At 40.6% G+C, this 26,485-nt stretch overlaps 1 protein-coding gene and 1 long non-coding RNA gene across 4 annotated transcripts in view; one reads left to right on the top strand and one right to left on the bottom strand.

Moving 5' to 3' along the window:
- The window catches only part of LOC121397042, a 32,902-nt gene extending 20,437 nt beyond the window's left edge, over window positions 1–12,465 (top strand). Inside the window, exons 2-3 of the long non-coding RNA XR_005963377.1 lie at window positions 9,818–9,993; window positions 12,332–12,465. This is a non-coding gene — a long non-coding RNA (uncharacterized LOC121397042). The remainder of the gene's footprint in view (window positions 1–9,817; window positions 9,994–12,331) is intronic.
- fosb.L (FBJ murine osteosarcoma viral oncogene homolog B L homeolog) lies at window positions 5,995–24,126 on the bottom strand. 3 transcript variants are annotated; one of them, XM_018230055.2, is made up of 5 exons: window positions 12,396–12,522; window positions 9,872–10,153; window positions 9,578–9,685; window positions 8,820–9,026; window positions 5,995–8,725 (listed from the first exon to the last, which is right to left on the bottom strand). In XM_018230055.2, exons 1-5 carry the CDS (start codon window positions 12,498–12,500, stop codon window positions 8,624–8,626), a joined length of 804 nt encoding a protein of 267 aa, XP_018085544.1. In that variant the 5' UTR covers window positions 12,501–12,522; the 3' UTR covers window positions 5,995–8,623. The 3 variants fall into 3 exon arrangements, with proteins under 3 accessions (XP_018085544.1, XP_018085542.1, XP_018085541.1); XM_018230053.2 differs by lacking the exon at window positions 12,396–12,522 and adding an exon at window positions 23,062–24,126 and having other exon boundaries at window positions 5,995–9,026; XM_018230052.2 differs by having other exon boundaries at window positions 5,995–9,026.
- Between the last annotated feature and the right edge of the window lie 2,359 nt (window positions 24,127–26,485).

Raw genomic sequence — 26,485 nt, 5'->3', positions numbered from 1 at the left:
GTTGAGACTAGGCAATTTAACACATGTGCCCTGCATGGCACATGTGTTAAATTTAATAGTCCAACGTTTTGTCTCCAAGTACCCAGGATTCCAGGACGTTCTCACCCAGTCCAGAAAGGTGTCGGCCCATTTCAGGCGTTCCTACACAGCCATGGCACGCCTTGCTGACATTCAGCAGCGCTACAACATGCCAGTCAGGCATTTGATTTCTGACAGCCAGACTCGCTGGAATTCAACGCTCCTTATGTTGGAACGTCTGCTGCAACAACAAAGGGCCGTCAACGAGTACCTTTTTGAACTGGGTGGTAGGACTGGATCTGCACAGCTGGGGATTTTTTTCCCCCGTTACTGGGTGCTTATGCGCGATGCCTGCAGGCTCATGCGACCTTTTGAAGAGGTGACAAATATGGTCAGTCGCACCGAAGGCACCATCAGCGACCTAATACCCTTCGCTTTATTCCTGGAGCGTGCCGTGCGACGAGTGACAGATGAGGCTGTAGACCAGCGTGACGAGGAGCTGGAAGCGCACGATTTCTGGTCGGAATCACCAGAACGAACCCAGGCACCTGCTGCAACGCAGGGAGAGGTGCCAGAAGTGGAGTCAGAGGAGGAAGGTGGCTTTGTGGAGGAGGAGGAGGAGGACCAACAGGAGCAGGCTTCCCAGGGGGCTAGTGGTGACCTTTTGGGGACCCCTGGTCTTGTACGTGGCTGGGGGGAGGAGACCGTGGATGATGCAGTCCTTGATAATGAGGAAGCGGAGATGGATAGCTCTGCATCCAACCTTGTGAGAATGGGGTCTTTCATGCTGTCATGCCTGTTGAAGGACCCCCGTATCAAGAGGCTTAAGGAGAAGGACCTGTACTGGGTCGCAACGCTACTAGACCCTCGGTACAAGCATAAAGTGTCAGAAATGTTACCAACATACCACAAGTCCGAAAAGATGCGGCATTTACAAACCAGCCTGCAAAACATGTTGTACAATGCTTTTAAGGGTGATGTCACTTCAGGAACTCATCAACATTCCAGGGGCAGAGGTGCCAGTAATCCTGCCACGAGCACACCTGCAAGGACAAAGCCCTTTGGCCAGTCTGTAACGTCAGACATGCAAATGTTTTTCTGTCCAAGGCAGCGCCACAACCCTTCTGGATCCACCCTCAAAGAACGCCTCGACCGGCAGGTAGCGGACTACCTGGCATTAACTGCAGATATCGACACTCTGAGGAGCGATGAACCCCTGGACTACTGGGTGCGCAGGCTTGATCTGTGGCCAGAGCTGTCACAATTTGCCATGAACCTCTTGTCTTGCCCAGCCTCAAGTGTGCTCTCAGAAAGGACCTTCAGTGCAGCAGGAGGGATTGTAACTGAGAAGAGAACTCGCCTAGGTCACAAAAGTGTCGATTACCTGACCTTTATTAAAATGAATGAGGGGTGGATCTCGGAGGGTTACTGCACGCCGGAAGACTTGTTCTGACTTCTATGCAGCTGTCCTTCTCTTCAAGCCTCATGACTCCACACACAGCTGTCCTTTAGCGTCCTCCTCCTCCCTCCGCCACCATTACAAACTAGGGTGCAAACCCTACTGGTTTAATTTTTTCTGGCCTCTGTGCTTCAGTGGCTGCAACCAAAAAAACTGGGCAAACAATGTCTACAAGGTCAACGTATGGCAAAAAATGACTATTTTCAGCATTTATATGGCATATTTTTTCTGGCAACTGTGCTTCAGTGGCTGCAACCAAAAAAATGCATATTTTCTGCATTTATATGGCATAATTTTTCTGGCCTCTGTGCTTCAGTGGCTGCGTCCAAAAAAATGCATATTTTCTGCATTTATATGGCATAATTTTTCTGGCCTCTGTGCTTCAGTGGCTGCAACCAAAAAAATGCATATTTTCTGCATTTATATGGCATAATTTTTCTGGCCTCTGTGCTTCAGTGGCTGCAACCAAAAAAAATTATATTTTCAGCATTTATATGGCATAATTTTTCTGTCAACTGTGCTTCAGTGGCTGCAACCAAAAAAATTTATATTTTCAGCATTTATATGGCATAATTTTTCTGGCCTCTGTGCTTCAGTGGCTGCAACCAAAAAAATTTATATTTTCAGCATTTATATGGCATAATTTTTCTGGCAACTGTGCTTCAGTGGCTGCGACCAAAAAAATGACTATTTTCAGCATTTATATGGCATATTTTTTCTGGCCTCTGTGCTTCAGTGGCTGCGGCCAAAAAAACTGGGCAAACAATGCCTACAAGGTCAACGACGTTGACCTTGTAGGCATTGTTTGCCCAGTTTTTTTGGCCGCAGCCACTGAAGCACAGAGGCCAGAAAAAATATGCCATATAAATGCTGAAAATAGTCATTTTTTGCCATACGTTGACTCAACGTATATGGCAAAAAATGACTATTTTCAGCATTTATATGGCATATTTTTTCTGGCAACTGTGCTTCAGTGGCTGCGACCAAAAAAATGCATATTTTCTGCATTTATATGGCATAATTTTTCTGGCCTCTGTGCTTCAGTGGCTGCAACCAAAAAAATTTATATTTTCAGCATTTATATGGCATAATTTTTCTGTCAACTGTGCTTCAGTGGCTGCGACCAAAAAAATGCATATTTTCTGCATTTATATGGCATAATTTTTCTGGCCTCTGTGCTTCAGTGGCTGCAACCAAAAAAATTTATATTTTCAGCATTTATATGGCATAATTTTTCTGGCAACTGTGCTTCAGTGGCTGCGTCCAAAAAAACTGGGCAAACAATGTCTACAAGGTCAACGTATGGCGAAAAATGACTATTTTCAGCATTTATATGGCATATTTTTTCTGGCAACTGTGCTTCAGTGGCTGCGTCCAAAAAAACTGGGCAAACAATGCCTACAAGGTCAACGTATGGCAGTTGTTTAAAGAGAACAGTAGATTACTAGCCAGCAAAGCTACCTAAGCTAAAATGTCCCTCAAATCCCTGCAGACTTCTGTCCCTCCAATACAGAGCAGTATCAAGCAGATTACTAGCCAGCAAGCTTACTATCATCTGTCCCTGAAATCACTAACAGCTCTCCCCCTACACTATCTCTTCCAAGCACACACAGGCAGATTTTTCAGATACATTTTTGCCCTTGATCCCCCTCTGGCATGCCACTGTCCAGGTCGTTGCACCCTTTAAACAACTTTAAAATCATTTTTCTGGCCAGAAATGTCTTTTCTAGATGTTAAAGTTCGCCTTCCCATTGAAGTCTATGGGGTTCGCGAACCGTTCGCGAACCGCTCGCATTTTTGCGCAAGTTCGCGAATATGTTCGCGAACTTTTTTTCCGACGTTCGCTACATCCCTATATACTATATATAACTATATACAGTATATATCTTAACTTAACAAAGAAGTAGGGTTGAACTGCTGCACATTATGTCTGTACAAGCCAAAGGCAACCACAGGTCTTTTGTAGTGAAGATTTGTGTCTCTGAATTTGCCTGTTGTAGATAGGGTTTGACACCTTTTCTGAATAAAACTACTGTACTGGCCTTTCTATATTTTTATGTTTTTTCCCCATTAATAACATTGGCATCAAGCTACATTTTTACTGTTCAGGTGGCAACCCTAGTTCTAGAGATGCTAAACCTTTAGGGTTGTTTGTTCCCCCTACGTGGACTGTTAGAGAGATGGAGATGGAAGATATTAGGTAAAGGTATGTGCACACGTGTTTGTCTGGAGGGTGGCAGGGCCATTCAGTGAAGGGGGGCCTGAATGACCGTTATGCCACTGTGTATTTCTAGCCATACGGTATTAGTTTTTAGGGCTTAGTTCTCCATTAATATATACATGTAAGTTGAATATTGAGAGAAGGCCAAACCATGGATCTGGGCAGGCAATGATAACTAGGTAAACAATTTAACTGCAGTTCTAGATTTCTGCTGTACAACAGATGTTAAGCACCAAGGTGGGTATTTACTAAAACTCGCATTTATTTACATTTTTTATTAAAACCAACTTCCATCCACAAATTTAACTCATTTATCAATAATTCTTCTCGAAATAGTACAACTTTTTCTAATTGAAGTTCAGAAAACCCGACATTAATGATTTGTCGCTGCAAAAACTCGAAGTTGTTGGACAAAAACCAGCACGAATCACGATGTCAAGAAACATCTTCAGGGACATCTGCCATTGACTTCTACATGACCTCGACAGGTTTTAGATGGAGTATTTTCGAAAAAAGCTTCTGTAATGTAAGGTTGTTTGTATAATGGTTACTCACCACATCAAGGAAGTGGCCCAGGTGCACCGCCCTGAGCCCTCAGCACAGGGGGCGGACAAACCGATGAACCAATATGGAGCAGGCACTCAAATAGGCAAAACTTCCACCAGGCAGATGTTCAAAAGTGAAGAGTTTATTGTGTCAAACAGCCTGACGCGTTTCGTGTTCCAAACACTTAATCATAGGCTAAACTCATAGAGCCATGCATCAAATATTTATCTGGACCACTTCTCGATTCAGGGTATTCAAAGATTAATACCTGACCAGAGAGGAGGGGACCAAATTAAAAAATTGCTTTATTTAGAGACCAAGTGGATCTTTGTCCTAGCTACATCTGCCTGGTGGAAGTTTTGCCTTTTTGAATGCCTGCTCCATATTGGTTCGTTTGAGTATTTTCGAATTCTGATTTTTGCAGCCTGGTGGCCCTGATTCCAATCAGGGCACTATCTGAGTATACATGTTCTCCCACACTCCAAGAACAGCCAGATTAATTGGCTCCTGATATAACTGACAATTGTGTGCAAAATTCTGTAAAAAGCAGTGGAACTTGCTTACACCATATAAAGATTAAAGGTGGCCATAGACGCACAGATTCTATCGTACGAATCGAGGATTCGTACGATTTTCGGATCGTGTGTGGAGAGTGCTGACATCTTTCGTCCAGTGGAGATTGGTCGTTTGGTCGATCGCACAGGTTTGATTTTGACCCGACCAATCCTGCCAGAGCCCATTGCACATCGTAATGGGATCGTTCGGCCATACAGCCGAACGTCAGATTACCCCCGATATAGCCATGCTCATTAATGGCAGATCGGGGAAAGATCCGCTCGTTTGGCAACATCTTTGCGTCTATGGCCACCTTAATAATGATAGTAGTTTAAAAGCGAACACAGTCAACTGCTATGGGCTACTAATCCTGGAGCAAAAGGTTCACCTGTTAAATTAGCTTCATTTATAGGAATTGTAAGTACTGTAGTTTCTGCTGTATTTGGTGTTGCGCAAAGCAGTGGCCCTTTCACACCAATAAGTGCATAAAATGATCTCAGAAGAGAGGGGTAACCCACTCTGCTTCTGCAATGGGCTGGGTGATTTCTTTTTTATTTAGGGGTACTGAAACAAACAAAAGAAATAAGGAGATACAAAGAAAATGGATTTCCAATATTATATTTAGCACTGCTCCATATAGACATATACTATAATGAATTCAAAAAATATATATTTATATAATCATTTATTCTACTTACACAATATCACTAACACAGTAACAGTGAATTAACTATACTTATAAATCTCCATCTCCCCTCCCAAACTCACTATAAAGGGCTTAGTGCATGAGTGTGTGTTTATGTATGTATGTGTATATACGTTTATTTATATGTGTGTGTGTGTATATATATATATATATATATATATATATATATATATGTACACACACACAATGCTTGCTCATGCTAAAATACCAATACATACACACACACAAATACATATAAACATACATATTATATAAAAGTGCAATCAGTCTCATATATTAGTACATTACAGATATCTTTTTATCTGGGTTTAACCCTTCCAGAATTCCACATTTGAAAGGAACATCTTTACAAATAAACAGCATATGGTATGTAACAATATAGGTGTGGGTATATAAATAATTCTGTATATATAAAAATAGTTTTGAACAAAAATATATTAAAAGTTAATTTATACACACACAGATTTACTATATATATATATATATATATATATATATATATATATATATATATATATATATACTATATATATTTAATATATATACTGATATAGCAGAAATTAGGTACTGCGCTCAGTGGGTCATATTAGTGCTGTATTAAAATATTGGACTGAGTCCAGTAGCTGATTTTCACTATAGTATTCTTTTACTAGCTTCTTTGATTTACACACACACACACACACACACACACACACACACACACACACACACACACACACACACACACACACACATATATATATATATATATATATATATATATAGTCGTTTTTAGAGGGACCCGCACTCATTGTATTGTGAATTCAAAATGTCTTTATACAAACATGCGTATCCAACGTTTTATCAAGGCCCTAATGATAAAGGCCCTAATGTGGCCCGAAACAAAAGAAGTTTTGAACTCACAATACATGGAGTGCGGGTCTCTCTAAAAAGTACTTTATATTCTAATTTGGCCCTGTGCCCAAAAAAGAAACCAAAAACGGTACAGTACGGACACAGGCTCTTATAAAGATACCCACACTTATACTGCTATACTATATATGTACATATAAAAGCAATTATGTTTCCATATATATATATATATATATATATATCGATATTAAACACATATAGATAAGCTTATGTATTCTAAAAATATATAGAAAAATAGAGCTATCTTTACAGCTTACCATTTATTTGTATAGGCATGGATATACAGTATATATATTTATATATATATATATATATATATATATATATATATATATATATGTGTGTGTGTGTTTATAGGTGTATGTAGGCATACATACAACAGATGTGTACATGAACACATTATTTTGCTCATTACTACTTGCATAAAAATCTCTTCATTGGAACAAAATCCTTTTGTCTGGGTATAATAGCCTTTAAGCCTAAAGCTATACATAAAGAGCACAAAGTAACACTGCTTGTTGACACTGACAGGCAGGTAATACCATTATTGTCAGGGGGTGGGTTCATATCACACAACAACTTATGTCAGAGCAATGCCAAATCATATTTTATGTTAGATTTAGCTAACAAGCATAATTCTAACATAATTCATTTTCTGAAACCATCTGTAGGCTCCCATTTACTTAGCTGAGTGTGTGTGGCTTATTTTAATAAAATACAAGGTATTTAATTTTTGTGTGACATGGACCTAAAACTGAAACTACATCCTGGTCCCTGGGTTTCTGGAAGGGCTCACCAGTTAACAAGATTTAACAGGAAATGCTTAGAACATTGCAGTTTTTTTCACTGGCTTTACAAAAATATATCTGACTCTTAAGTTAATTCTAGGACGGGATAGGTTATAAGTCATCTGTATACTCTGTCTGAGGAAAATAGTTATTGGCAGGTCTCAACAGCAGATAAGGACTAAAATTGGTATTCATATTTATGTATTTGGCAGTGGTGGGAATGTATGAGAAACAATTTCAACTCTCGCTGGCATGAGAAAGGGTCAACACTTCATATCTTACAGTCTTCTCACTCCTTATCCAGATAACACACACTTCCAAATCCATTGCAGATCACTTTTCATTTGTAGTCGTGAAGTACGTTCGGTAGCCTTTATGATTCCACTCTACAGTAAAGGATTCTGGTCCCTATAGATCTCAGTGGCAGAAGAACATTGTGTGCTGTTTCACTGAAGCGGAATGTCGAACGTCAAAACTTCTTAACAATGCTTGGTCTTACTCCAAGATGCTCCATAAAAAGATGTTGGGGTGTAAGAAAATGTTCACAGATACAGGATTGAGAATGGGAGAGGTAAATAAGGAGAATGGGTAAAATATTATTTATAGAACACTATAAGTAGGAAAATGTGGGAATTGTTGCCCATTGTGCTCAGGGATGGTTAGATAAGCAAAGTTAAAGAAATAAGTAGGGAAAACTGGAGAATGATAATGAAAGAAGTTGGATGTCTTTCAGTGATGATGGGTAAATTCATACCATACAGAAAACCTCAGGGTCTGCTGTTTTGTTCCCCTTCCACAACCCCTTCTGCTGTTGTCCTTGTTCACCCATTGCAAGTAAGCAGAGGTGGGTTGTTTGAGCTGGGCCACCCCAAAGATTGGATGAGTCTGACTGTCTTAAATTACATTACCAGGTTATTTTATGGACATGATTATGAGGAGTTGAAGCAATACAAATCTAGTAAAGCAGAAAAAGTTTTTAAAAAAAGCCTGAATGACTGACTGAGTTGCACAGTAAGTGAGAAGGGGACTGGAAAAATTCATCATGGGAGTGAAGAAGTTGGAGAACTATGAATGTCTGAAGGTGATAACTGAAATTAGTGAGTGCGGCAGAAAAAGTATTTCTTATGGGCGTTAGAATGAGGAAACTGAGCAAATGAATGAGGTTAGGTGTGCACAACTCTCGTCCTCGAGGACTATTAACTGGTCAGGCCTTAAGGATAGTAATATCCATTGTACAGCATAGATTTGCCAGTTAAAAAGACTGAGCCATTGAGTAACTCACCTCCTCACTGATAGCAATATACTTATATCTTGACCTCTTAAGCATCCATCGAGGACCAGAATTGTGCACCTCTTGGATATGCAGAGCAGAGCTGGACGGAGAGAAGGAGAGTTGAATTCAGAGGAGGGATAGATGTTCATGTCTCAGAGGGCCAGAAGTGAGGGGGAGCTGAGCGAGTCTGATGATGAGCGCTCACTCCCACTGCTGCGCTGGTACCGGGCTCCGCAGGTTCCTCCCTCTGGTGAGGTGAACACAAATGAAGATGTGTAAGACCCCGCACTGGTGGCACAGTCTGAGTCCGGCAGTGGGGGCAAACAGATAGGGAATGATACCTCCGATTGTGTTGGATAGGTGGGCAGGAGGGCTCCATGGGGATAGGACGTGCTTGGATCTGAAGTTGGCAGGTTGATGTCGTCATAGGGCAGTTTACATCCTGGTTGGTGGGAGAGAAGAGCAAACTCTAACTGTTCTTTCTGTCTGCGTAGCTCATCAATCTCTGCTTCAAGTGTAGACTTTTCCTCCTCCAGAAGGTCTGTCTCCTGATGGAAAAATAACAATTGGGTAGATGAGAATGGATGCAGGTATTTTATCTGAAACATATATCTCCTCCTTATGTTGTCCAGTCACATACAGAGCTAATCAACATTCACAAATCTAATCTACATAGCTTTCTTTGTCACTACTTATTTTGCTATTTTACTAGGTCACTATAACTTTTAAGTCCCCGCTACATGCGACAAAAGTTCTTCCATTTTTAAGAAGCAATGGGTTTCGTGCTAAAATCTTACCTGTCAATCATTTGTCAAGAATGTTAAGGGGTAGCTAGTGTAGTGTGACATCTATAACATGAAAGTTTGCCTCTTTCAAGTATATAGGGTCACATTCTTGCAAGACTATTACTCTTATAAGATAAATAAAGTCCTGGTTAACAAGGCCTTGTTCTGCCTTGCTTTTTTCTTTAATTGCAGTATGAGGTCATTTTTGGTTAAACTAAACACAGGGATGGTAGGTAATTTAACAAGATCAAACTCTATGTAATAAGTACTTTCATGGTAAACTTCTGCACAGAACAAAAATAATTTTGACTTACACTCTGTAGTCTGTCAGTCAACTCTCTTCTTCTGTTCCTGCATTTTGCAGCTGCCAGTTTGTTTCTTTCCCTTCTTACCCGTCTTTTCTCTTCTTCCTCTGGAGTAAGCTGAAAGATTTATAATGTTAAAAGTGCTTCATATTTACCAAAAGCAAAGGAAATAAAAGTGGAATGTAATTTAGAATGTATCAATAATTTATTTTTTTATATAATACAATTTTCTTCTACTTTAACACACAGAAGCAAACACGCGCACCTGCCACCTTGAAAACGAACATGCTCTTTTTCACTCACCGCTTCCTCTCTGGTTCTCTTGCCTCGACCTCGGGATGGACGTACCTCCTCTTGCTCTGGTGTGGCTTCAGGCAAGGTGTGTCCATAAGTTGCCCCAGAAGGAGAAGCATAACTGGGGCCTGGTAAGTCATACGGGTCAATAGGGGGGCCTGATGTAGGCTGGGACTGAGCCATAGAGGAGATGAGGGCTGGGGTGACCAACCACTGAAGGTCCTGGCTACTGGTAATGGCCGTAACAGTGGGGACGAATGAGGTGGGGGCATCACATAGTGCTGCACACTCCTAGAATTACAAAAAAACTTTTTTAAGATGAGAAAAGCATTTTGAAAATAGGAGAATAGGGTCAATGATTTTTCTAACCAAGAGAACAGAAGATAAGAATTATGTATGTGAGTCAAAACTTGCATGCCTCCTTCGCTACGTTATCACATCTTTACACTTGCTGGCAATTAATTTGAGCTTAACAGAGTAATAAAGAGTGAGGAGGAACATACATACGCGTGTGACTTTCTATATTAGCTCAAAACTACAGCACTAGTTGATGGTGCCCTAGTAGTACACATGCTGAAATGTGTTTGTCCAGTGACTTAATCAGTAGGAAAACAATAACCTAACAATATTAAGCTTTGGGGGACAAATCTGTAAGTCTGGTCCTTGTCCCTGTCAGACAACTTCTATACCTCTAGACAGGTGCATTAAGTAATTTATGTGTAGCACAATTTTTTTATGGCTATTTAGTTGCAAATTAACCTAATGTATTTGAAGTTTCTAAATATTAGATTATGAAATATGACAAACATCATGCAATGAGAAGAGATAGAGTTAACCACTGACAGTAAATGGGTGTGCTCCTGAAAGAAACAAAAGAAGAATGCGTTGATTTTTTGATGGGGTATCTAATGGAGGAAAATGCCCATATTTTATATATGTAAAGAAAAGACAGTGCTTTCATCAAAAAGAATGGACAAACAAGTAGCCCATTAGAGGTGTGGATAGACTGTAAGAGTTGAATGAAGACTTACAGGAAAGGTGTCTACTGAAGGAAAGGTAATGTCAATGAAGATAGGTAGCAGAGGGAACCTTGGTGGGAAATATCCAAGATATGATGAACTATAATCAAAAGATTACTTAAGAGAACTCTAGTACATGTGGAGAAGTGAAGAGTTATTATTTTCAATTTGCAGGAGAAAGAAATCTTCTGACATAATGCTTGAAATAAGATTGAATGAGATAAGAATATAAAAGTTGAGCTCAACTAGCAGACCAGCGTCTATCCTGACTAGAGGCACAGAAGCGGACGCTCCCTTGCCAGAAGGAGAGAAATTAGAAAGTACAGAATAGGTCAATTTAGTGCAAGTTAAAAAAGCAAAATAAGTGCAATAAATAGGGGTTTCATTTAACATGCCTTTAGTTGGTCTCTTAAAGAGGGTCTCTAGCTAAAGGCATTATTTCTGCTACATTATTTTGACTCAGTCATAAGTATAGGCTACCCAAAGTTCTTCCAGTTTATTCTACACAGTATAGGCAGGGACCAGGTTTTTATTTATATATATATATATATATATATATATATATATATATATATATATATATATATATATATAATACATTAACCATTACAGCTACCTTCTTTAAAAGAACATTATCTTAATCAGTGGTATTTACGCAGTATGGAGGGCCATGTTCCTCAAGTTGTTGGGCATCTCATTCTAACACTAAATTACTATATTAAATTCCAACAGCATTTTATATTACATACTCTAACATATTCCCTTTTACAACGTTGTATTATGCAGAAGACACTATAGGATCTTGCTTTAGGACCCATCAGTGCAGTCACAGTGATAAAAGAGACAGCGAGGAGGTTTTGACCAGCAGCATGGCTGCACTAACATACTGTATATGTCTTATACAAACTTTGTTAACTTTATGCTAGCATCTGCAACCCCACCTAAGCTCCAATAAAATATTAATTCATCCACACCCCTTAAAGTACATATACTTAAGGAAGTCCTCCGCCCAAAAATATATTTTATGCATATTGAAAGAAAGTGGAATTATAAGGGAGTTTCCAATAAACATTAATTAAAACATTTCAATGGTTCTAAAGTTATTGTTCATTAAAATGCATTCAAAACACTCTCAGTGTATCCCTTTCTGTTCTCTGGCCTGGCTGTTAAAATTATGTTACAGGAGTCAGGTCTCCTCCATTTACTTTAATCCACTTGTATCAGCTATCTTGCAACATTGTTTAAGGAGTTTGAGCCAGGTGTACAGAAAATGCACCCTGAGCAGATTCTCAGTGCAAAGCTTCACAGACTCCATGCGTCAGCCCCCAATTAGTTGTTCTCCTACTGCACTCAAAATACAGTATATATACACATGAAGAACAAGCATGAATGTTAAACATTCACTAAGTATCTTATAATGAAGTAGCCTTCTTATTCTCCACTATTCTAGCCTGTAGGCTATGACATCACTCGCCCACATGACATCACTCGCCCACATGACATCACACACTGACCTGTGGAACACCAGCTGCTGGTGGGCTCCCAAAAGAATCCACCGATGACAGATACTGAGACTCGGCAGAGGGGGAAGAGCTGGAGGAGTCATATTCCTGGTACATGATTTTACAGGAGCTGGAGAAATGCAGGTTTTTGTTTTTCTAAATCAAACCCCCTCCAGAAAATACTGTATTCACAAAGACTAACCACAGACCCCCTCAAGATGCAACTGATGTATAAGAATTGCTTTTGAAATATGCAACAATCCATATATTATCTTTGCATGACAAGGTCCCAAAATAAAATGTATGTTGTTCAATTACATCTCAATATACAGATGCCAGCTGGCTGTACCCAAGTGTGTCAGCAAACTCTCCAGTCGGGATTAAATCCAGACAGTAGTAGTTGTATGACAAAGTCATACACCCCAAAATGCCATTCCAAAATGGGATACCTCCTTTGCTGTCACAGATATGATGTGTGCAGTAGAATGCCAGACACCTTACTCTCAGGGCATAAAACTCTAGTAATAAACACCCAACACCTTTAGGCTCCCGGGGAGCAGAGCTTTCCTGTGCAGTAAAGACAAATCCTTTAGGATCTTCTGCGTCTTGTCCTCAAGTTGATTTCTTTCAGATTTCCACAGAAAATGTAAGGAATCCCCAGCAAGTTGGAGCTTTACAGCTTAACATCAGTAAGTGCACCGAGTATAAAACCAGACGAGACGAGAAGGTGTTGTTGTCCTCAAGGAAATACCAGCAGATGAAAAACAATGCGGAATAAGCAAGAATCCTATGAAAATCCCCCACAGTCGGTCCGCAGCTCCAACAGCCTCAGCTTACATTTTTATGAATGAAACACACAGCACAGAGCCTATTTATACTGTCAGTGGCCACCCCCTTTACTGACGTCACACGGCAGTCCCCGATATCTCGTGTCAGGAGAAGCAAATGAACCCCACACTCAACAAGCAGGGACTCGATGTTCGGGTGTCTCTACCCTGTGAAAATCAGCCTCTAAATACAAATGCAAGAGCTGCCGTGCGCTACAGACTGGGGAATGCTGCCCCACCTCTCCGGAGTTCCTGTGACGTACATAGCCATATAAGGTGTTGTCTTTGCTATGTTTATCTGGTTACCTAGCAGTGACGTAAGAGGGAATCCCTGTTCTCAGCTTGTAGCTGGTTAGGCAGAGAGAAGTATTAATAGCAAGCTTTTACTATGCTATTGAATAAAGAGAGGCAGGCAATACTAAACCCGACCAAGAGTATTTTTATATAATTACACACACATATATAGGTTTCTTTGTCTGGAGAGATAACTGTGTATCATTCATGTAATTAATACTGACTACAAAACGTAACGAAATGACTGCATTAGGACTAGTTAGAAGGTTCATTTCTATTTAGGTGACACTATTTAGTGTTGGACTGGGATGCCAGTTGCCCACCAGAAAACCTTAGACCATGGGCCCACTCTCCAAACTATTTCTCCTCTTCCTCTGCTCAACTTCTTTATTCTCCAACTCTCTTTTCCATATTTTCTATAATCTATTATTTTATATATTAAGCCTTTACTGTTCCCATATAGAAATAGGTAATGATCATGAAATAGGCTTAATGGTTAGAAACAAGAGGGCCCACTGACACCTGGGCCCACCGGGAGTTTTCCTGGCATCCCAGTGGACTAGTCCAACACTGTTTATATTACATTACTGGGCTCTCTATTAGGATAGGCCCAACTATTTTGATCTATAGCATATATCACCAAGGTTTCTTCTCACTGTCACATTAAAATTGCGTGTACAGGCAAGTGATATTCTTAAATTGGTTTCATGTAAGATGTCCCCTGCACCAACATTTATGTTGGAGTCAGTGTCTATAACCAGCCAAAAAATATAATTTGCTGAAATAAATACTCAGCTCCATATCTGAATTTGCTGAAGCCTGTTCTGACCCACCCACACCTTGTATCTCACACCATTGTCTAGGGTGGCAGCTAAAAGGGGGTAATACATATATTTGAAGGTGCTGCACACATGCTATTTAATGCAGTCAGGGAGCATACACCATTAATTGTGACCGCCTATGCACCAATGTTTATTTTGCTTATCTATCCTGACAAAGGGAGGGTTGCGCCCCCCAAAACATTGATGCACACAGGTAGTCACAATAAATCGTGTACATTCCCTGACTACATAAAATAGCATGTGTGCAGCTCCTTAAAGTATATGTATGTATTGCTGAATCAACTGTGCTGGTTGTGAAATGACATCTGTGGCACCAGTGCAATAACTGATTATGTGGGTTGTGCAGCAAAAATCCGTAGTAGTAACCCAGCTTTTAAGGGCAGACCTCAGATATCTATATATAAATAAAATGAGCTTCTAAATCTGGCAGAGGAGCTGAGGGAAGTGCCCCCCCCACACACACTTTCCAATTTGGTGCGTGTGCTGATACTTCTTAATAGTGATGAGCCAAATTAACTTTGCCAATTTCTTAGAAACGTATCGACTAGACAGCTTTTTAGACCGACGCGGAAGGGTGCTGCTCCAGTTGGTTTTAGTGGTCGGTTACGTGGTGGTGGGATACTGACATCTTTGTTTTTTATGCATGTTTTTCCGCACAAAAACCCATGTTTCTTTCCACTAAAACATGGTAAAACATGGTGAAAACTCAAAGTTTACCACAAAACTGTACCAGCCTAAAACATTAGCTTATCCCTACGTAATAATAATAATAATGTGCTGAAATAAATACTCAGCTCCATATCTGAATTTGCTGAAGCCTGTTCTGACCCACCCACACCTTGTATCTCACACCCAGAGGCACCATTGTCTAGGGTGGCAGCTATAAGGGGGTAATACACATATATATGAAGGAGCTGCACACATGCTATTTTATGCAGTCAGGGAGCATACACCATTAATTGTGACCACCTATGCACCAATGTTTATTTTGCTTATCTATCCTGACAAACGGAGGGTTGTGCCCCCAAAACATTGATGCACACAGGTAGTCACAATAAATCGTGTACATTCCCTGACTGCATAAAATAGCATGTGTGCAGCTCCTTAAAGTATATGTATGTATTGCTGAATCAACTGTTTCTTTCCACTAAAACAATAGCTCCACTCGTGAAAACTCAAATTTTACCACAAAACTGTACCAGCCTAAAACGTTAGCTTATCACTACGTAGTAATAATAATAATATATTACTATTGATAATAAAGCAATGCTACTTGCCTACCTTTATTCATATTGTCACTTGAAAATGCCAGCTAATGTATTTCTAAATGCCTAAGCCCTGAGTACACCTGCAGGTACAGGCAATTCCCATAGGAATAAAAGGCGTTCTGAACATTTTGTTGCTCACACACTAAGCTGAAAAATGCAGAGCTGACAAAAGCCCTAAATGCTCTGCTTTCCATTAATATATATATGCTCAATAAGATCTGAACATGAAAGCAGATCAACTACACATGCTGTTTTTGCTTTTAAACCCTGTACCTACTTAATTCTGCTACCCCCAAGGCAATGCTACCTCACCTCTAATCACATCTGTGTTCTGCATCAAAGACAAGAACGAAAGCCTCTGCTAAAACGGAAAGGTAGCCACCAAAAGGCAAGAAAAAGAATAGTTCCAACGCCAAAGCCCCCGCCAGGTGCACCTTGTAGCAGCTAAGGTGGCCAGGTTGAAAGCCAGTTGGATTATTCTTGCTCTAGGTCCCCATCCACATTTTCTTATGTGGCCCCATTCCCCTTCCATTCCTAACTACCCTCTTTCCTACAGTGCCATGATGGGCTGGGAAACAGAGAAATTGTCATCACCCAAAAGAAATGGTGCCACGTCTGGTTTCACCCCATAAGCAGAATCAGCCCTTTGGACCTCCAGAAGTAGAGATGGAGTAGAGCTGGTAAAAAACAAAACTCACTGGAGGGACATTGGGTGACCGGGTGGTTGGTGAGAATATCCACTACTCCACCAGGGAAGAATTGTATAACAACAATAATGAGGGCAAGAATCACTAGGAGTTAGGGGGACCAGATAAAGATCGTTATTCAGATGGTACAGTAGTCAAGTGTCAAAGGGTCACCAGGGAACAGGTCAATGTTTTTAAAAGAAAATTGCTTCGCGAGGCACACCAGGACCCATAGAGCCCCCTCTTAATGCTGTGGTCAGTGGCACATAAACTTTCCCCTTCACTTGACACAAATAGTGATTCTTACTTTGGTAATTGAGCTTGTATAGCAGATTGTCCTCTGCTGCCCATAAATGCAGTTTATCTCACACAGATCCATAGTTAGGGTTCTTCAGGTCTGGTAAAGCAGCCAGCCACACAGGGTTTAGAGCAGGCCCAGACTGGCAATCTGTGGATTCTGGCAAATGCTAGAGGGGCTGCTGTAAGTTGCCATAGACAGTCATTATTTGCTGGGCTGGTTGGGGGCTGTTTGGGCCTCTGTGTACTTGACATTCCAGGGCCTATTTTAAATCCTGGTTTAGAGAGGATGACAGGCTAAACTTGCAACTTGCAGTTTGAGGTTTCAATGCATTAAACAGAGGGAATAGGGTATCTACAGACAAGCTATTGCACCATGTTACCCACATAACAGGGTTTAGCTTTTGCAAACAGCTGAAACGGCTGAAAGCTAAAACATCTACCCTTGTTGTTCCTTTTAACACAAGGAGCCACACAGGAAATCAAGGTCTGAAGCTATAAGTAATAAAGAGGAAGCAGACTATAACACCACAAAGACTACTCACAGCATTTCCAGAGCAAGCACCCATACCTCACCAAAGATGCCAGCCTGCATCACAGCACTCTCACCACCTGAGGGCTGCAGGATCACAAAAGTAATTTCTATCACAAACATTTTTTTTGTCTAGTGAAACTGCGTCAACACTGGGGTGTGCCTAGGGTTGCCACATTTTCTGGAAGAAAATACCGGCCTTCCTATATATTTATCTTTTTTCCCTATTAATAACATTGGGGTCAACCATCATTTTTACCGGCCAAGCCGGTAAAATACTTGGCAGGTGGCAACCCTATGTGTGCCTAACATTTTGGAAACCCCTTCCCTCCAAGTGATTATACCTTTTGTTTTCCTATAAAGGAGACTGGCAAAAAGCAATGGGAATGTAATCAGTGCTTATAATTCGGGGGTTGAACACACAGCTGAGGAATGCCATAAGAAAAAAGCAGTAATTGGGGTAAAAGGTTCCTTACAGCCTAATGTTAGAAAATGTAGATGCCAATAGTGCTGGAAATAAAGTAAAGCAAATAACAAGAACTTATCTTGATAAGAAATCCATGTTTCTATCCAGTGCAAAAATACATGTTTCCTAATGTAAAAAGTTATATAAAAGTTATAAAGCTAACTTATACCAGCCAAGTAACTACCATGTTGTCTAAGGAAGCATTTTAAAGGAGGATGGATAGTCCATTTAACAATCCCCACCCCCCTTTGATACCCTTGTCATCAACTATGGGCTGATCAGCTAGAAAACCACTCAGTTCCTTTTTGGTCAGGCAACATGAGCATAGTTCATATCATTGGCATTGCTTCAGCTTCACAACCTGCCATTATTCTGCGAAGATGTTAAGTACTTAAATGCATGCTGCAAAGCATACTAGTTAAAGCCATGTATATACCAGAAGTGCAAATCATAGTAGTGGACACACTTTCCAGAGATAGTTTATATCTGTTCTTAAAATGAGCACCAGCAGTCCAACATAAAAGAATTGACAGCCCCAACTACCTCTGGTAGCTGGCTTCCTTGTACTAGACATGTACATCACCCCCAAGGTGTAAATCACAATAATGGAGAGCTCAACCCAATCTCAAAATAGTTTAACACTTTTGAAAGTGCAGGTTGCTTGACCTGAGGACCCTTTCCATGCACCAAGGTCAATGGAGCAATACCAAAAAAAATTAGGATGCAAACCTTTTATTTGAATTGTGTCAAAAGAGATTTATTAAGCCCATATACATGATATATTGCTGAATCACTTTTGACTCAATTCAAATAAAAGGTGTGCATCCTAATTTTTTTTGTATTGCCCCAATGTGTAGATGGCTTAATTCACCAACAATACATTTTGCAAAGCATCAGGTACAAGCCCAATTGCCCTGCTGGCCTTTATAGAGAGACAAAGAACCGAAGGAACATCAAAGGAAATAACGATGTCAGTGTTGGCAGAGTTACACTTCACATGCTGCATGTTGCATTGCATACTACATTCACATCAGGGGACAATGCCTAGTTAGAGCAATCTGAAAATATTTAGCCTCAAAACCTCATACCTAAAATCAAGGAAGCTTATTGTCCTAAACTTTGGGTTCAAATTTGTGAATAAATAACGCAACTGACTTCCTCTTTCATTTGCCAAAAGAACTGGGTCAAGAGTCACTGTGCTACATTGGTTCAAAGGAAGCTTAGAGCTGCTCTCCCCAACAAAATCTCTCCTTAAAGGAGATCTAAACCCGAATGACAAATATAGCTAGAAATGCTCTATTTTATATATAATGCACTTAACGCATCAGCATCTCTATAACTTTTAATGATTTAGGCCTACAAAATTATCACAAGAGCACACCATCATGGATTTTTAATAGAAGTGTCAGAAGCACTGCACCTGCTCAGTGTGCTCTGGGCTGCTGTTGAGAAAGAGAAAGTAAGCTTAAAGGTTATGGGCAATCATCAAGCAGAAATGAAGTTTGCCTGCCATAGAACTTGATGCTACATTGCTAAATATTAAATTCTTATAATACTTGTGCAGGTTTCTGACTTGCCATGTAACGTTAATCTGAATTAATTCAGATTAATTGTATTGTGGATTTATATTCTATATTTATAGTATTGTGAGTTGGTCCCTAACAGGGAGATTCTGGCAGATGCCAGAGTGGTTGCTTTAAATTACCATAGACGAGGGCCGCCATTAGAAATCACGGGGCCCCGTACAACAACATTTTCTGGGTCCCCTTGGCCTGGCCCACCCCAAGCCCCACCCCAGATCCTGCCCACACCACAGTAAAAAAGCAACACAGATATCAGCTTTAAAAATGGCAAACCTCCCACACAAAAGTTATAAAAAGCCATTGATGGTCAGTTAAAAAAAAAATATTGGCAGCAGGGCTCCCCATAAAAGTTTTTAAAAAAACATTGGTGGCCATGGCCCCCCCTTACAAGTTAAAAATAAACTTTGGGGCCCCAGAGAATTTTTTTTTTTAAAAGCATTGGTGGAAGGGGCTTATAGAGTATTAAAATAATACATTGGTAGCCAGGGGTTAATAAAATAAAAAAACACATTGGTGTTCAGTAGAACTGAACTTGTAGTTTTGAGTCTTTAGCTTTGGCTCCTTTTGTGGCTTCAGGACTTCAACTTCAGCTCCTTTCGTAGCTTAGGGTATTTTCACGGCTTCAGGACTTCAACTTTGGCTCTTTTCGTAGCTTCAGGTCTTTTCACAGCTTCAGGACTTCAAGTTCAGCTCCTTTCGTGGCTTCGGGTCTTTACGAAGCTTTGGCTCCGTTTGCAGCTTTTTTTCCCATTTGTGGCTTGGGGACTTTACTCTTCGGGAGTTCCGCTCTTCAGGAGTTTGGCTCTTTGGGAGTTCGGCTCTTTGGGAGTTCAGCTATATTGGACTTTGGCTATTTGGGACTTTGGTTAGTCAGGACTACAGCGGTTCAGCGTGACTTCAAACCTGTCAAGGGGGGCTCGGCTATTTAGAAAAGTGGAGCACAGCCAGGCCCCCATTTAGGCCCAGGCTGGGTACAACAGTACCCCCTGTGCCCCCCTGATGGCGGCCCTGCCCTGTCACTATTTATTGGGATGTTGTGGCTCTGTTTGGATCTCTGTGTACTTTATAAACTAAGGCCTACTTTGAATCAAAACCCGCATCTGATCCAGTGAATCAGCAGAAAAGAAAATGGGGAGCTACTGGGGGCAAATCCAGAGGCACCGATCTGCAGTGTTAAAGAGCTGTGGTTGCCTTGGGCTGGTACAGAAACACAAAACATAATGTGTGGCATTTCTAGCTGACTTCAAGGCTTTTAGTTATCCTTTAATTTGGAGTGACGGTTGTGTATGGATAAATTACAAGGAGTCAAATATGCTGGAGGAGGGGAGGGCAGGCTGGAGTGAAAGCCAGAGAGCAGCCTACACGACCCCCCCCCCCCAGCCACTAGCTATGAACAAAGGAAGGAAGGGTTTTTGGTAGCAAGGGAAGTGTGAAACAAGGGAGGGAGCTTGGGGGATTACATGCTGCTGTGCTGTCTGTTTGAATCAGATCAAACCTTCTTCCAGACTTGACATTATCAAACCCAGTGCTAGCGCTGAATTTCAAAATAGGATGCAGCGTCACCCAGAGGAACCACTGCACGTCAGAAAGCACGCATGGAACGCAACGTACGTCAGCCACGCCCCCTTGTGTGATGCCTGCTGTGTCTATTAGTTCCTTGCATGCAGCTTTAGGGTTAGTTCACACTAGGAGATTCGGGGAGATTTTGTCGCCTGGCGACTAATCGCTTCGTCTTCTGAGCGACAATCTCCCTGAACTGCCTCAGTGTGTTTTCCCATAGGCTATAATGAAAATTCACCTGTGCTAAAACACACGCAGCAATGCGTTTTCCATGGTCGCCTGAAGTTGCCTCTATGATCGCCTCGTGTGAACTAACCCTTATAAGTTAGAGCAGCAGGCTTAATTGTGCTGAGGGAATGGCAAGTCACATTAGGGACTTACAAAAAAGCATTTTTTTGTTAAATGTGTGTATTGAGGTGGAATATTTAAGAACGCTTTGTATGCTTAGAAATATCATGTGTTAATTGATACATTCAGCAGCCTGTTTTAAAAGAGGCTGTTGACCTTTAAATTAACTTTTCGTATTATGTAGAGATGACATTCTGAGACAATTTGCAATTATTTTTAATTTTTTATTATTTGTGGTTTTTGAGTTATTTAGCTTTGTATTCAACTAGGGTTGCCACCTTTTCTGGAGAAAAATACCAGCCTTCCTATATATTTATCTTTTTTCCCTATTAATAACATTGGGATCAACTATCATTTTTACCAGCCAGGCCAGTAAAATACTGGCCAGATGGCAACCTTACATTCAACAGTTCTCCAATTTGCAATTTCAGCTGACTGGTTGCTAGGGTCCAAAATATCCTAGCAAATATGCAATGATTTGAATAAAAGACTGGAATATGCACAGCAAGAGGGCCTGTATAGAAAGAGTGGTAATAAAAAGCAGCAATAACAATACATTTGTAGCCCTACAGAGCATTTGCTTTTAGATGGGGCAATTGACCCCCATTTAAAAGCTAGAAAGAGTCAGAAAAAGGCAAATAATTAAAAAATTATAATAAAAAAAATAAACATGAAGGCTCTTTGAAAAGCATCTTAGAATTAGTCACTCTATAACATACTAAAAGTTAACTTAAAAGTGAACCACCCCTTTAAGTATAACTACATTTACTAACACAGTGGTGGCAATAACAAATTTGACTAAAATAATTCTAGCCAAATTCCCAGTGTATCAGTGCCATGCACTTGATATATTGGAAGTAATGGCTACAGTAAGGTACAAATGATATGGGATGCAGCTTTACCAAGAGATCCCATGGCATATTTTCCCGTTCATATGAAAATGACATATAGAGATTGTAAGTTTTGTTGGTTTGATGAATAACTAAGAATTACAGGACAATAACTACAGGATAATGAGGAGCCTCCAGAATCCCCCAAAACTTGCAGTGGTTTTCATTTATATTCACCCTAAATGTGTCATTTAAAGGGATTCTGTCATGATTTTTATGATGTGGTTTTCATTTCTAAATAACATTGTTTACACTGCAAATAATTTACTTTACCATGTAAAGTTCCATTCCTGAACCAGCAAGTGTATTTTTTTAGTTGTAATATTGGTGTGTAGGCAGCCATCTCAGGTAATTTTGCCTGGTCATGTGCTTTCAGAAAGAACCAGCACTTTAGGATGGAACTGTTTTATGACAGGCTGTTGTTTCTTCTACTCAATGTAACTGAAGGTGTCGCAGTGGGACCTGAATTTTACTATTGAGTGCTGTTCTTAGATCTACCAGGGAGCTGCTATCTGGTTACCTTCTCATTGTTTTATTGTTAGGCTGCTTGGGGGAAATGAGAGGGTGACATCACTCCAACTTGCAGTACAGCAGTAAAAAAGTGACTGAAGTTTATTAGAGCACAAGTCACATGACTGGGGGCATCTGGGAAACTGACAATATGTCCAGGCCAATGTTAGATTTCAATATTAAATGTAAAAAAATGTGTTTGCTCTTTTGGTAAATGTATTTCAGTGCAGAATTCTGCTGAACCAGCACTATTAACTTATGCATTTTGAGAAAAAAAATTCCCATAACAGTATCCCTTTAAATTACCTTTGTCATGTTACATTGGTGCTTTATTTGCCCATCTTTGACATGATTGTTCTGTTGAAATTAAAGTCCTGGCTTTTGCAAATTTCAAATGCTGCTTAGTTGTCTCCCCACTGTACTCCAAATACAGAACATACACATGAAGAACAAGTAAATTAAACATTCTCAAAGTAGCTTATAGTGAAGCCAACTCCTAACTCTCCTTTTTTAAGCTATTCTAGCCAGTAGGCTATGACATCACTCTAACATATTTCATGATATCACACACTCACCTGTGGAACACCAGCTGCCGATGGGCTCCCAAAAGAATCCACTGATGACAGATACTGAGACTCGGCAGAGGGGGAAGAGCTGGAGGAGTCGTATCCCTGGTACATGACCTTACAGGAACTGGAGAAATTTTGGGTTTTTTTTTTCAATTTAAACCCCAAAATAAAATACAGTAATCACAAAGAAACCCCTTCAAGATTCAAGAATCAGAACTGCTTCTGAAATATGCAACAGTCCCAAAAAGTGAACTTTACAAATGAATTAGGACAATGTGAGAATTGCGATTGTTTAAGGTGTTGTTGGTGGTGAGCTCAGGTGCATGGGTACTCATAAAGGTGGGTATTCACCACTTCAGAATCAATATATTATATTTGCATGGCTAGGTCCCAAGATTAAAAGTATGTTGCTCAATTTGTTGTCAATAATGCAGATAATAGCTGGCTGTAACCCAAATGTGGCAGCTGATTGTCCAGTCAGAATAAACGAATTAGATCCAGGCAGTAATAGCTGTAAGCCCTACACCCCACAATGTCATTCCAAAATGGGATACCTCCTTTGCTGTCACAGATATGATGTGTGCAGTCAGAAACCAGAATGCCAGACACCTTACTCTCAGGGCATAAAACTCTAGTAATAAACACCTAACACCTTTAGGCTCCCGGGGAGCAGAGCTTTCCTGTGCATAAAGACAAATCCTTTAGGATCTTCTGCGTCTTGTCCTGAAGTTGATTTGTTTTAGATTCCCACAGAAAATGTAAGGAATCCCCAGCAAGTAAGTGCACTGAGTATAAAACCAGACGAGATGAGAAAGTGTTGTTGTCCTCAAGGAAATACCAGCAGATGAAAGAAACAATTCAGAACAAGCAAGAATCCTATGAAAATCCCCCACAGACTGTCCGCAGCTACAGCAGCTTCAGTTTACAGATTTATGAATGAAACACACAGCACAGAGCCTATTTATACTGTCAGTGGCCACCCCCTCTACTGACGTCACACAACAGTCCCCGATATCTCGTGTCAGAAGAAGCAAATGAACCCCACACTCAGCAAGCAGGGACTCGATGTTCAGGTGTCTCTACCTTGTGAAAATCAGCCACTAAATACAAATGCAAGAGCTGCCGTTCGCTGCAGACTGGGGAAACCTGCCCCGCCTCCCCGGAGTTCCTGTGACGTACATAGCCATATAAGGTGTTGTCTTTGCTATGTTTATCTGGTTACCTAGCAGTGACGTAAGAGGGAATCCCTGTTCTCAGCTTGTAGCCGGTTAGGCAGAGTATTAATAGCAAGCTTTTACTATGCTTTTGAATAAAGAGAGGCAGGCAATACTAAATATTTATATATAATCACACACACATATATAGGTTTCTGTGTCTGTAGAGATACCTGTGTACGTATTCATATAATTAATAATGGCTGCAAAAGTTAAATGAAATGAAGGATTATTTCTATGCAGAAGACTTTATATTACGTTACTGGCCTCTCTCTGTGAAGCTGGGTGCAGCTATTTGTGATACATACCGTTCACCTCACTTCTTCTTCTCACTGTCACGTTAAAATTGAGTTGTGGTATTTTTAAATTGGTTTCATGTAAGTTTTCCTCCTGCCCCAATTTGGTCTCTGCATTTATGTTTGAGTCAGTGTCTATAACCAGCCAGAATATATACAGTAATGTGCTGAAATAAATTCCCAGCTCTATATCTCACTTTGCTAAAACCTGTACTACTGACCCACCCACACCTTCTATCTAGGGTTGCCACCTTTTCTGGAAAAAAATACCAGCCTTTCTATATATTTATCTTTTTTCCCTATTAATAACATTGGTACCAACCATAATTTTTACCGGCCAGGCCGGTAAAATCCCGGCCAGGTGGCAACCCTACTTATATCTCACACCCAGGGCCATATTCAATATTTTAGTGTAGACTGTACTGCTTGTGAGCCCATTGCAGGGAGGGTGCATCTGGCAGTCTGGGGCCAAGGGCATTTGCCAGTCTGGGGCCAAGGATAGCACCAGACCCAAATATATCCCTGCTCATACCCCATTTTTCTTTTAGATTGCTGTAATTGGCAAGGCTCCATTTACCATCTATATCTAAAAATATTTGTATTTAATCTGTCGGATAGTCGTGTAGATGTTGGTACTTTATAAATACTTGTTAATAATAACTTGTGATTCAAAAGGTGTATTCCCACCATTACTAAATTACTAAATACATCAGTACTGTCCAAATTCTTTGGTTCCAAAAGCCATATTTATTCAGGCATCCCGTCAGTCACAAAACGCAGATATTTACAGGGCCGCCATAAGGGGGGCACAGGGGGTACAGCTGTACTGGGCCCGGGGCTAAAGGGGGGCCCATCAGTGCTGGAAAGTTCATGCAAAGCCGCGAAAAGACCCGAAGTTGAAGGCCTGAAGCCGCGAAAAGACTGGAATCTATGAAAGGAGCCGAAGAAGCTGAAGAAGAACCTAAGGTAAGTTCCACTGAACACCAATGTTTTTTTTATTTTATTGATCCCCTGGCCACCATTGCTTTAAATATTCTATTGGGCCACTGACCCCCAAGGTTTTTGAAAACTTTTATGGGGGGGGACCTGGCACATTTTTTTATTTATATGGGGGGTCCTGGCCACCAATGATTTTTTTTAACTTGTAGGGGGCCCTGACACCAATGTTTTTTTAAAAAACTTTTATGGGGGCCTGGCGCCAATAGTTTTTTTTTTAACTTATAGGGGGGCCCTGACCACCAATGGTTTTTTTAACTTGTAGGGGGGCCTTGACCAACAATGTTTTTTTTAAAAAACTTTTATGGGGGCCCTGGCGCCAATAGTTTTTTTTTTAACTTATAGGGGGCCCTGACCACCAATGTTTTTTTTAACTTGTAGGGGGGCCTTGACCAACAATGTTTTTTTAAAAACTTTGTTGAGGGACCCTGGCTGCCATTTTTTTAACTTGTGAGTGAGGTGCTTTACCATTTTCATCACTGGTGTCTGTGTAGACTCTGGGGTGGGGCTTGGGGGCAGGGTCTGGGGTGGGCGGCGACCAGGGGTCCCAGAAAACTTTGCTATATGGGGCCCCATGATTTCTGATGGTGGCCCTGGATATTTATATAGGCACAGTAGCCCACCTAGAATTTATATCGGTAGAATTGGGTTCATTCCAAACTTTATTTGCACTCCACTGGCTTCAGATTATGCTCATATGCTGAGTTCCAATACAATACATATAATTATAATATTGCAACCATTCCTAGTATTTATAATGGTACAAGAGGACCACCCAATAGTTACAGACCACCGGATACTTACAAAAAGTATAGAAAAACTCCCAGAATCCTATATGACACAGAAACCCATCCCACCCAAATAAACAAACAAACAACTAGAGGCACCTTGTGTTTTTACAGACACTGTAATTAACCCCCCCCC

This window comes from Xenopus laevis, chromosome 8L, assembly GCF_017654675.1.
Source record: "Xenopus laevis strain J_2021 chromosome 8L, Xenopus_laevis_v10.1, whole genome shotgun sequence".
Taxonomy (NCBI): domain Eukaryota; kingdom Metazoa; phylum Chordata; class Amphibia; order Anura; family Pipidae; genus Xenopus; species Xenopus laevis.
This window is presented reverse-complemented; position numbering and strand designations above follow the sequence as displayed.

Coding starts and splice junctions, on each gene's coding strand:
- fosb.L (XM_018230053.2), bottom strand. CDS start 23,166: ATGTACCAGGGATACGACTCCTCCAGCTCTTCCCCCTCTGCCGAGTCT. Junction 10,154..23,061: donor CGGCAGCTGGTGTTCCACAG/GTGAGTGTGTGA, acceptor TTGTAATTCTAG/GAGTGTGCAGCACTATGTGA. Junction 9,027..9,577: donor TGACTGACAGACTACAGAGT/GTAAGTCAAAAT, acceptor TTTTTCCATCAG/GAGACAGACCTTCTGGAGGA.